At 27.5% G+C, this 12786-nt stretch overlaps 1 protein-coding gene across 1 annotated transcript in view; it reads left to right on the top strand.

Annotated features, from left to right (window-relative positions):
* LOC119671291 (protein alan shepard-like) overlaps positions 1-8208 on the top strand; it is a 20984-nt gene extending 12776 nt beyond the window's left edge. Inside the window, exons 4-9 of the mRNA XM_038081865.1 lie at positions 4424-4565; positions 4642-5009; positions 5970-6134; positions 6477-6631; positions 7292-7416; positions 7937-8208. Of these exons, the coding sequence (XP_037937793.1) occupies positions 4424-4565; positions 4642-5009; positions 5970-6134; positions 6477-6617 (816 nt within the window). The 3' untranslated portion in view covers positions 6618-6631; positions 7292-7416; positions 7937-8208. The remainder of the gene's footprint in view (positions 1-4423; positions 4566-4641; positions 5010-5969; positions 6135-6476; positions 6632-7291; positions 7417-7936) is intronic.
* The last annotated feature ends 4578 nt before the right edge of the window (positions 8209-12786 follow it).

The raw sequence follows: 12786 nt of genomic DNA, 5'->3' as shown, positions 1-12786 counted from the left end.
TTTTGTTTTTTGATCCAAGAAATCATCTCATTAATTGATGTCACTTTTTATAATGTATACAATCTATATCCATTACGTAACCATTAAATATATAGATTTGTATATATCTTGTGTATATATAATTTTTATATATTATATTTTATGAAAATAAAATAATCTAAGGGCGAAGGACCTAGTTAGTAGTCCAGTTCCTTATTCTTAGTTAACTTTAAAATTAATTTTAGTATTAACTCCCATTATAAATGTATAATTAAAACTAAATTAAATATTTTCAGGGTATGGATTTGTCGATTTCGAGCTACCACAATATGCAGAAGGTGCTGTCAAGGGACTACAGGCCAAGGGCGTACAAGCTCAGATGGCTAAAGTGGGTATCTTGCTTCATAGGCCGGAAACTGTACGTTTGTTTGCATGCAAGTAATATTAACACTAACCTCACCCATACAACCATACATCCCAGTTATGTCCTCTAGATACGAGTACATCCTTTATAAATATAAAAAAAAAATTTTAAATAATTTTTTTTTTAAATAATTTTTTTTTTAAATTATTTTCTTTTTAATTATTAATCCTTCTCGGATATCTTAAGCAGTTTAAAAAGTCTGTGGATTGTTTGCATTTTTCGCTTCACCTTTTGTGCTCTGGCAACGAGTTCAACGAAGTTCAATCAAAAGTTTTACTTTTACAATACACACTTTGGAGTAAAAGTTTTAGATTTTTTTACTTTTATCTTTTTATTATAAAATCTTTTACTTTTTATGTTTAACTTGCACTTTTTTAATGCTAAAAAGTGTGAAAGTTGCAACAAAATTGTTTTTATTTCACAATTATTCCCAGTTTGCTCGTTCTGAAGTTGTGAAGTATGCAAACACTGATGAAAAGTTAAATTTCTATATCAGTTTTTGTTGAATATTTTTTGAATTTGTATTTTCATTTAAGTTTAATACATTTTTTTCAAATGCTAATTAAAGTAAAAAGTAAACTATTTATTTATGAACATTATAAAGATTTCAAAACCGCTACTAAAGAACCACCAGTTTTGCTCAAAGGTAAAAAATGCTTCATTAAGTTCAACTATAAATACAACAAAGTTTTTGTTTTTAGTGTAAAGTTTTTTACTTATAACATTAAAGTCCCTTTAGCATCCCTTTATCCTGTATCATATTTCCCCATATAACACTCCCCATAAAACCATTTAAATGCTTTTAGTAGATTTTAATTAGTGTAATTAGTCAAAACATTTGAGTTCTTTATGCTTTTTGGTGTAGTTGAAATTCTACCATTGGTATGACACACCCATCGAAAACTACTACTTAGTAATTTATAATTCGATAGATAAATATTCTTATAAATTTCATTTTCAATTAGAATTTAGACTTTTATAATTTGTACTATACAGCTTTTTTTAAGGAAACTTATTTATAGCACAATTTGTGTTTTCCAGTAGTCAGACATAGAACGTTTCTACTGTAAATAAAAACACAATGTTTGTTTACAATATCACAATATTACAATATTACACTCATAACCACAGATACAAAGTAGAAATTTATTTTTCTTAACCAATTTTAAGTAATTAATTGCGCAATATAAGAGTATCTACAATTTATAGCTACGTTCATATATAAATTTTTAGTGCTAAAATTTTTTAATTTCAATAGAAAAGGTGAAAATAAAGCACTTTACAGTATTAAATATTAAATAATAGTTATTGACAAAACTGTATACAATTATATTGAAACAAAAAAAAAATATCTACATGCAGTGTACAAAGTTTCCGGAATTTTTAGTGTAGAAAATATCGTAAATTTTTTGTAAATTATACAAAAATTTTAAGCAACAACACAACGAACATGGCCAGAAAATGAACTGTGTTCACCTGATATAACATAACGAGACTTATGTTATGTTTCCAAATCTAAAATTACCACTTTTAAACAGACTTTCCAAACAAAAAAAACTCACACAATTTGTGGTCATACCTAACGAGGATAGAGTTAAAAGGTGATATAGTTCTATTGCAGTCTATTTCGATAACATTTAAAGAATAAACTTACTACATATCAACACAGTCTTGGTAAAAAAATATCTTACAATAGAACAGACTTTATCACAAATTTAACAAGAAATTGTATCAATTTTCTGATATCCGTACTTACAAGTTGTTGTATTTGAAGAGTTTAGACGACCACAGTAGAGACTTCTATAGAAGTTATTCGAATGACGGAAGAAACGAGAAAGTACTCGTTATATACTAATACGACTGTTTATAAACCGCAGATTAATTTAATGGGAGAGATTTTTATTTTGAGGAATTTCCGGATCCGGGTGCAGTCCACCTAATAAGACTAATAGAAATCAAAAAAATCATCATACATCAGAAGCTACAAAGACGAGGTAAATCCGCAAATATTACGACAACGGACTTTGAGCTTTTGTGAGTCCCAACACCTATAACGACAGAACTATCACAATAATTAACTAATTATTATTATTAAGTGTTAATTTATTAAGGTTGATTTTTTTGTCAAATGTGACGCATGTTATGACAAAAAGAAACTAGAAAGGTTCGAACAGTTATAAAGAAACAACAACAAAAATTTGATTAATTTATTGAGAGATTATTTGTTTACATGGTTTTACATAATTCCGGTTACTTAGTACACTGAATGAATATTTTTTTTAAAAAATTATTTTAAACAAGTATAGACTTCATAGTTTCATTTTAAATTAACAGATCTTAGTTTTTAGTAAAAATTATTTTGTAGGTTTAGAGATATATTATATATTATTTATTATCTGTAAATAAATGCTAAATTTCTATATGTATTCAAATTAATATATTAATATATACGATATATTATATATATACTTCAAACTAAACTAAAGTTAATTAGTTTTTAACACTTATAATTAATACATATTATATATATCTATAAGCTGTATTATTATACTAAACTTCATTTTACAACATGAGCTCGATGCTAAAATCATGCCTGCGTAACACTATATGTATGGAAAAACTAACTGAAAAGCTAACCAGTTCTTGTTGTTGTTGTTGTTGTTGTTGTTGTTGTTGTTATCCCACCATGATAACTGGGATTTGAATCCCTATTGTAAGGAAAAGTGAACAGCATTTAATCATGTTAAAAAATGTGTAGTTGCGACAGGTTCTAAATTATCGATCTCTTTTTCGTTTGCTTTGATGCAGAAAAAGAAATAAATGGTCATCCCACAATTTTTTTAATTTAAAAAAAAGTTTTATTTTGATCTGGTTTTTCATCAATTAAAATTTCGAACTCTTAGGTACTCTTAGATTCTGTATGTGAGGCAAATGTATTATTTAATTGCGTTTCTCCAGAGGTATTGTTTGTAGATATATCTCCTTTTTGTGAATTAGTGTTCTACGTAATAAGAATAGTTATTCAAATCACTTGAAAAAATTTGTTTTCTTGTAGAATTTTATGAATCTTCCAAGATCATTTATTAATCATTCTCAAAGATCCTCAAGAAAAACTCAGAACCTATAACCAGGCTCTTTGCTAAGGTTAGGCAAATGTAGAATAAGTGAGTTTTTAATAATACTTATGACACTTATAGGTAGAACCCGATCGTTAGTTAATTATAATTTACAATAAGCGTATTCCAACTGTTAGAATAATGTATCTATTTAAAACTAAAATAATAAGATATTCAATATTTAACTATTAATGCTAATAATTACTTAATTTTTGGTATAGCTTAATTCCAACAACAGCAACTTCATAATTTGACTTTATCGACTAATAAGAATATTTCGAATAATATATCACTAATGTGTCAACTAATTCTTGAGCAGCTTACACTAAATCTACTAAAAACATTACAATTCAATTATTTATTTTAAATATATACTAATTTTAAATTATTTTCTTTTTTACATCTAATCATCGCACCAATACGAATACTTACGAAATAATAAATAAAACTGATTATAACAAATAAATAACTCAAAATAATATAAAAAAAATTTGCAATTTTAAAATTAATAATTTAAAAATAATAAATTAATTAATAATTATAAAAATAATAATTAAAAATAAATATTTTTAAAAAATAACCTAAAAAAATTTAACAAAATAAAAATATAAAAACATAATAAAATAAAAATAATGCAATTAAACATACATTAAAAATGCAAATTAATAATAATTAACAATACATATAACAATAAATATTAAAATATAAAAATAAATATAATAAAAAATACAATTTAAAATAAAAAATAATTCATATAAATTAATAAATAAATATAAATAATAATAACAATATGCTCTAAATAATTATAACCATAAACAATTGAAAATAATCTCAAATAATTAAAAATATTTTTTTATAAATATTATAATACATATAACAAAATTGATATCAACAAATAAAGCAGCTGCAGGAACAGGATCCTACTAATCTATACTTAGCAAATTTACCACCACGGTACAATGAAGCTGATCTTGAGAGTTTGCTCATGACATATGGTCAAGTAATTTCTACACGTGTATTACGTGATTCACTTAGAAACTCAAGGGGTATGAACAATTTAAAAAGAAGCATTATTTTTTCTGATCGCATATATAAAATGGAATACTTTAAACTCTTTTCCAGGTGTTGGATTTGCTCGTTTACAAACACGTGAGGAGTGCGAACGTATAATAGAAGCATTTAAGGGGTGCACTTTGCCTGGCGCAAATGATGCCCTTCTCATTAAATATGCCGATGGTGGGCCCAAGAAGAAGCAGCCATTTAAGCCAATGGATATTAATGATCGTGCTTGGCGCATTAGCTCCGCTGAAGGTATACCTGTTACCTATGATCCGGCAATGCAACAAAATGGTGTTGGAGTTAATGTTGGCACTCCAATTGGTGTCTCATATTCACGTTTCGGTGCATCACAAGTTGGTGGTTATTCAATGGCAGGTTCTCCATGGATACAAGGTTATATGATGCCACAAGCTATCACACCAGACGAGCAGGTATTAATTGTTTATAGATTTTAAAAATATTTTCTATTAACCTTTGGGTAATTAATGGGTGAAGGATAATATTTCTTCTAGATAAGGGAAGGGTAGGAAAGGAGGGTATATTCCATGAGTTTTTAAATTTCTCTTTCATTAAGAGAAGCAATTTTATTTTTTTTTTAAATTTTTTTACTGGTTTGGACATTAATATGACTTAATTTTGTCTGCTTTAGCAGTTAAAATAAATATATTTTTAATTTATATATCTGGGGCGTCTTGATTTGACAACTGTTTTAAATAAAGTAAGCTATATGCTAATATAGCTTAGTTCTCCTGCTATTAAACTTCAATATTGAATGTTTTTACTTTAAAATTTCCAACAAACAAAACTTTATTTCAAGGCGCCATGATTTTACAACGGATTTAAGTAAAGTGCACATTCTTAGCTACTTTTTTCATTATGATATATGCCAATATAGTTAATCAGATGGCGCGTCTACTTCTTTCTACCAGTTTAACATGGTGTCAATGTTAAAATTGCTATTACTAATTCTCATTAGATGGTGTAGATATATAATTTTTTTTAGTGTAATCAATATAAAACGTGCACAACTTCTGACGTGCCGGAACATCTCTAGAACTAAGCAGTATCGGTACATTGTGTAGTGGAAAAAATAAAGTTGATTTTGACTTAAATCCTTTATCAAATCGGAGCACCCTAGAAATAGAAGTCTTGCCAAATCTCTTTATCTTTTTTGGCTATATGTATTTAAAAAATTTTATTGATTTTAATAAAATAATTAAATAAAATAGTTATTTATATAATTTCAATATAATTGTATGTATGTAGCGATTTCTATTTTATTTTTATATTTTATATTTATTTTTGTTTTTGTAATTTCAGAATTGCTGAAAATGTTTCCAATATAGTACCTTATAAATTAACTGAAACCATTTATTTTCCTCTTATTTCAGTATATACAGATGGCCGCTGCCTCTCAGTTGGGAGTAGCTTCCTATAAACCAGATGCCATTAATCAATTGCCACCACGTGGCATGATGATGGTTAGCGGCGATACTGCAATGCCATATGGCGCAATGATGCCACAAATCGCAACCTTGCAACCGGTTGGCAATCCAGTAAGTATAAATATTTTTGTTTTTTTTTTTTTGAAAAAACCAAAAAAAAAACGTTTTAAAAAGTAGTTAAATTTTGAACAACGGAGAGAAAATATTGCATGATAAAATACTGCTTGGATTTCGAAGTGTTTAAATAGCTACCGTTACAACACTACGTAATATTTAAAGAAGTTTAAATTTTGAGTATGTTCCCTAATAATATAATATATACATATATGTACATGCATTTATCTCCTTAAAAACCTGGCTAACAAATTTTTTTTTTTGACAAACTTCTTTTGTACCAAGTTTATACCTAGGATTAAAATAATTTTCTTATAGCGTATCTCTTCATCGTTACAGTATATTAATACGACTTATCCATATTATGTATCACCAACAATTATTCCGGCAATGCCAATGACAGATTCTGAACAGGCCAGCACAGCTGCGTCACCCGACGAGGCATATATACAGTATTCACACCCAGCCGTTGCTCCCTAATAGCTTTGTGCGAGGTGAGTGAGTGTGTATGTCGAAGAAAGAGAATACAATAAAAATAAATTAACAAAAAAAAGAAAAAGAATATAACAAATATTGGCATGGTGATAGGGAGTTGTGGAGAGAAGTGTGTGGGAAATTAGTTGTTGCATGCAATTTAGCGGAAGTTATTTTGATTGCCTTTATTATTATAAGTCCTCTGACACACAACAACAAAAATGGCAATAGCAATATTTATTTGTACATTCATTTTCCGAAGCCTTTAGCTTTATTTTAACTTTTCATTTATGGCATACGCTTATGTTACGCGTTTATCCTTAAGCTTGTAAATAACATCCCATTTATTAATCATCATTACCATACTCATCATCAAGTATACATCTAAACGCTTTGGCTACAGCTCCTTTTTGTGTTCCTTAAATGCTTGCCTGCCACTTTGTCTGCTGCTCCTTTTGCTGCTCGCCTGTTCGTTTGCTCTTCTTCATTTAATCTTAATCTCCTAAATCACTCACTTCACTTTAGTTCATTTGTACTTTTTTCTGTTCTTTTTGTTTTAAGTATGCTTAACCAGTAACTTTTTTACTACTTACTTAAAGCCTGCAATCAATAATTTAATTAGCCTTCTTAATTATAAATTTTTCTAATGACAACTCCTCTTCTGTCTTATCTTCTTTCAGTTGGGTACAAATTAAGGTAGAAATGCAGCGTTCCTTCCCTGATTGTGCACAATCTTTTGATGTTAGTCTAATAAAAAATGCTAGAATTGCTGTCACTGAAAGAGAAATTTAAACAATGTAATTTAGTAAGTATCCAATGAGAGATAGAGAGAGAGAGAGAGAGAGAGAAAAGAGAAATTTAAGACTGTGTAATATATCTCCGATAATTAGTATTGTAATTAGTAGGTGAAAGGTTAGAAGACTAGTAGAACGGTTTCAAGTATTATATTCTTTGGTTATTACATTACGCGAGTTAAAATATAAATATATACAATACATGTATATACAGTAATCCCCCCTATAACGCGGTACCCTTATAACGTGTTTTCATATTACGCAATTTCAATCTCTCATATAACACGGGTATTCCCCCATATAATGCGGGGATTGGTACAGTTCATAATTAGCTTTGCGTACCTTTACACGTGTGTATACGGGAATACCTCTATAACGCATTTTCCTATAACGCGGAACCAATCTACCGCGTTATAGAGGGGATTACTGTATATAAAAATATATATTATATTAGAACATATACAAAAAATACTAAGAAAACCATATAAACTTTTATTAATGTAAAAAAAAATTTTTTTTCTTTATTTTCAGTATTATTAAAAACTCTTTTAAACATTAAAAGAAACCTATTACTTTTCATTGGGCTAAGCTTCTTTTTCTTCAGAGGGACGAAAATATAAAAAATTTCAACAAAACAGCAGTAATTTCAACCGGCAAACTAGAAATGGAGTTTCTGGAACAAAAATTTTAATGCAGTTTGCATTAAACACAAATTAATAATTAAAATTAATATGTAAACTTGTATGTGCATATATAATTTTAAAAAATAAACTAGAACTCTAATCATCACTCCCCAACTAGCATCTATACAAAAACAAAAAAAAAATATAAAGCAAAAATTGTGCATCACTACTAGGGAAGAGACTAAACTGGGGACCGACCACATAAGCATAAAGCAAAGAGCTCTTAATGTGTACATCCCCTAAAACAAAGTAACTTTTACATTTTTTAAAATGTTGCCAAGTGTAAAGCATTCAAACTGCAACAAATTTTGATTAATTTTTGGAACGCTGAAGATTAACTTCCAAAACCAAATACAGTTTTTTTTAAATAAAATTTAAGTCATATATAGTTTTAAGCTTCAAAATAAAACAAAAGATTTTATTTTTCTACATTAAAGCTAAGATGCATGCAAACAAGAAATAAATTTGAAAAAGAAAAATATTAAAAAAAAATTTGAATTAAAATAGATACAACTTTAGATTTAAAAGAATTTTTTTGTAAATACTTTGTATATATATTTTTCTTCTTCTTTAGTTGTGCTTAGTAAATTAGTTTAAGTTTAGCTTTAAGTAAAGCAAAAAAAAAAATAAATAAATAAAAATAAAAATTCTTTTTTTAAGTCAAACCAATAAATTGCATTTTTCTTTAACTTTTAGATATGGGCTATAGCATCATTTTAGAATCTAAACATTCTAGAAAAATAGGCTATATATTAAAATATATAAGATAATATTATTACAATTATACAACACAGGATTATTATTAACTGACATAAACACGGAATGGATGAAAATACACAACAAAGTCTCTCAGTCGTGTGTGGAGATGACACGGGCTGTTCCACTGATCGATTAAAATATATATAAAGCTCAGCTCTTCATAAATGACAATAAAATTACATGCTAAAATAAAAAAAATGGGTTGTACGGCTTAGTTTTGAAAGTGTATGAAAAAAAATATTAAATATCAATTTTTTTTGTACGTTCCTTAATACTCATTTACTCTTCTCACACAAATTTATACAGGGTTGCCAAATAAATATTTTTATATGATTTTACACATTAGACGTTTTTAATACAAAAATATTTATGGACAACTTTATATTACGAAAAAAAAAATATAAACAAGTAATTTAAATCTTTATAAAGAGGTTTTTCGAAAAGTAATGAGCTACAACAACAAAAATTCATTTTTATATTGTTTTAATTAATTGAACCTTTATTAAATCTTTATTTATTATTAAATACAACTTTAATAGGAATATTAAATATATAAATAATACAATTAGCATAAATTATGTTAACATTGAAATAAACCATATAATATTAAGAAATACTTGTTTTATATGTATTAAACAGCCGTTGCCCCATGTGATTGATTTGAAATAAGAGATTAAATTTGCTTTTTATAACAATATTCGCAAAGTTTCCTGTATTTAGTGGATTTAAATTGTACTCATGCTTTGATGCTATTTAAAAGGTTTTTTCTTTTCTTTTTTGATATTTTCTACTTTACATTTACAGGGTCCAAAACGAAACAGTGAATATCAAAAACAAGGAATATTTATAACCAAAATATATATTTTATTTTTCATGAAATATATGAAATATTTAAATTAAATGTTAAATTAATTGTCAACGTATTTGTTTTGTTTAACTATACACATAAAAGCGAAAAACGTTTCTTCAAACTGTAAAATACATCAAGCATGCATCCAAAAATTAAAAATTAATCCTCAGAAATAACTCAAGTGAAATATGGGCTAATAATATATTTAAAAAAAAAAATGTATTAAATATAGCTAAAAAAATATATATAAATAAATTAAACTATCGTACATTAAAATATCCAAAACAAATGTCATATGAAGTAAGAATATATGCAATCGCAGTTAAAACCGCCAGCAAGCACGATCAGTGGCTTGCTGTCGCCAGCTTTTAGTACTGAGCGCCTTCATATAGTTGGTGGTCGCTTGGTCATTCCACCGAAGATGCGGGCTTCCTCTACCTCGTTTTTTATCAGCTGATACAGAATCCAATACCTTACTAGGCGGCGCACTTTCTTTCATTCCCATGACATAACCAAGCCAGCTAGGGCTCTGATTTTTTATGCACTCAACTATGTCAGCGTCGCGGTATAGCTCATACAGCTCATCGTTCCATCTAATTCAATACTCGTTGCCAACGTGTAAGGGACCATAGATCTTCTCATCACTGTTGGTAATTGTCCAAATTTCTGCACCATATAGTAGGACAGATATAATAGGCAGATTTATAGAGCGTGACTTTTATTTGTCGTTCTATAAACGAAGGAAACGTTCTTTCTTTGGTAAATTTTTATCATCATCATAAGCGGCTATAGCGGTGCTTTATGCTTTTCTATAAACAATACCAATCAAAGAAATATTATTATCGACACTAGTTTTCAAGATATTCTATAACTTGCAATACTAATTGCCAACACCGTTCATGTCTTTAAACAGTCTGACAGTCTTACACATGTTACGTTAAATATGGCCAACATAACTAGTTGAGTGATGCAAAAGAAAACACGCATAAAAATATTTTACACAAATTCTTCTAGTTTTCTTCTTTATTGAGATTAACCATGAAAAAGTGCAAATAATCTGAACTATCCAATTCCAATAGATAGAACTATACTATCTGTCTATTCTATTCCATTACTATGTCGTGAGCTAAGTAGTTTTAAAATTGAATAAGTGTTTATTCTTACACACTTTGTAGATACGAAAGCATATAAATATATCTGGTCGCTCGTACAACAAATGCGTTTATTTTTTAGTTCAATACCATAAACTCTTTTTATTTGTTAGATATTTTTATATTAATATATTTCCCTAATTTACACTACCTTGAAGATGATACTAGTCTATAGTCGATTTATCACATGTGTTATTTACCATTGACCAATAATCTCGTTCTTAAATATTTAATTCAAATTTTTTTATTAAAATAATAAATTATATTCAATAAAGAAAATAAAAAAAATGTAGTGGTAGTTTTTTCATTCTTTAAAATATTTTCTAATTAGATATGTGATTCTTCATTATAATTACATGCAAAACAAAATATAATAAAAATTTTATTATTATACTATATTTAGTAGTAATACTAATTTTCTGTTATTATTTTTACTAACACTCTTCTTTATTAAAATAAGTCCGTAAGCCTCAAGTATATTACAAAAAGTAAACCGAAAAACTTTAATTCAATATTTTTCAAGTGCGTTATTTCTCATATATTTTGTTAATAATTAAACCCTAATTAGCCACAAATTTTTTAATAATTATATATAAACAATTTATGTTTAAATGGCTTTTTAATAACACAAGAAACTAAATAAAAAATAAAGTTTCTTATTATTAACACCCTTTTATATTCGAAGTAGATGTCTTAACATAGCGCATAAAATTTCAAAATTAAAAAATAATTTAATACTGTTTCTGATCAGAAAACCTTATTCATTATAAAAAAAATATTTTTCCTTGCGTTTCCTCTGCAGCTTATTACTAACACAATTGTAGGTTTCTTAAGAATTTTTTGCAATTTCAAAAGTTGGCAACACTATTTTTTGCGAATTTGTTATTTTTCTTCATTAGTGGCAATTTCTCTGTTTGGTGCACGATTCTTTCGTACACAGAAGCCGACACATAAATTCGCCGCAAAGAATTTGTTGTTGCTTTATTTAATTTGTTATCGTTGAACTTCGTCGTGGTGTTATTTTTACGTGACGGTCGTTAGCAGTTTATTTAATTTAATTCTGTAAAATATAATAAGTTTTGAAAATTCAAAATATAATAAAAGTGTTTGGATGTGATTACATATTGTGTAGGTACATATACTTTAGAGTATTAAGTAAATAAAGCAAAGCTTTTGTAGCATTAAAAAATTCAGGAAATGGAACCAAAAGAGTTGGCCGTAACAACTCTCCCTTATTTTATTTATTGTATTTTTCTTGTATTATTTTGGATCCACCCTCCCAATAATATGTTGCTTAACCTGCACTGCCAAAATAAACTTGAATAAAGACTCTAATTAATTGTGTATTTGGTTGATTTATTTTGAACTTTTAAAACTCAATTTTATTTTAGTTATATGCAAAATTCTACAAAATGCTGACTTTAAATATTTATATATGTAAGTTAATTTTAAGCCCGCATGCTCATTGTTTAGTGCTGACATTCTTTCTTCCGCAAAAATTGCCACCCACAGTGCATTTCCTGAATTTTAAATCTTCGTTTCACTAGTTTTTATGTCCTTTTAGGAATTATTTTGGTAGCAAGCAAATATACACTTTTTCGGTGTTGTCAGACGGATTTTATTGCATACAAATGCCCTGCAAAAATTAAAGCTATTTTAAGCCGCAGCAAGGCAACATTAAAAACCAAAATAACTGCAAAAAAAAACAACAACAACTAACAAAAAACTTATTTGACATTTACTTATTTTATATTGCACTTGCATTTGATTTTGCAACATTGATGTAGCATAAAGTGGAACTAAAAATAAATAATTTAAAAAATTGTTCATTGTCTTAACGAATATTTTGTATAAAAAAAAATCTATCGATTTGTGAATTGTATGCAAAAACAAATAAAAAAAAGTAGACTGATAGACTCGTGTGCCTTCTAAAGTGGA

Source organism: Teleopsis dalmanni, chromosome 1 (assembly GCF_002237135.1).
Source record: "Teleopsis dalmanni isolate 2A chromosome 1, ASM223713v2, whole genome shotgun sequence".
NCBI classification, from domain to species: domain Eukaryota; kingdom Metazoa; phylum Arthropoda; class Insecta; order Diptera; family Diopsidae; genus Teleopsis; species Teleopsis dalmanni.
This window is presented reverse-complemented; position numbering and strand designations above follow the sequence as displayed.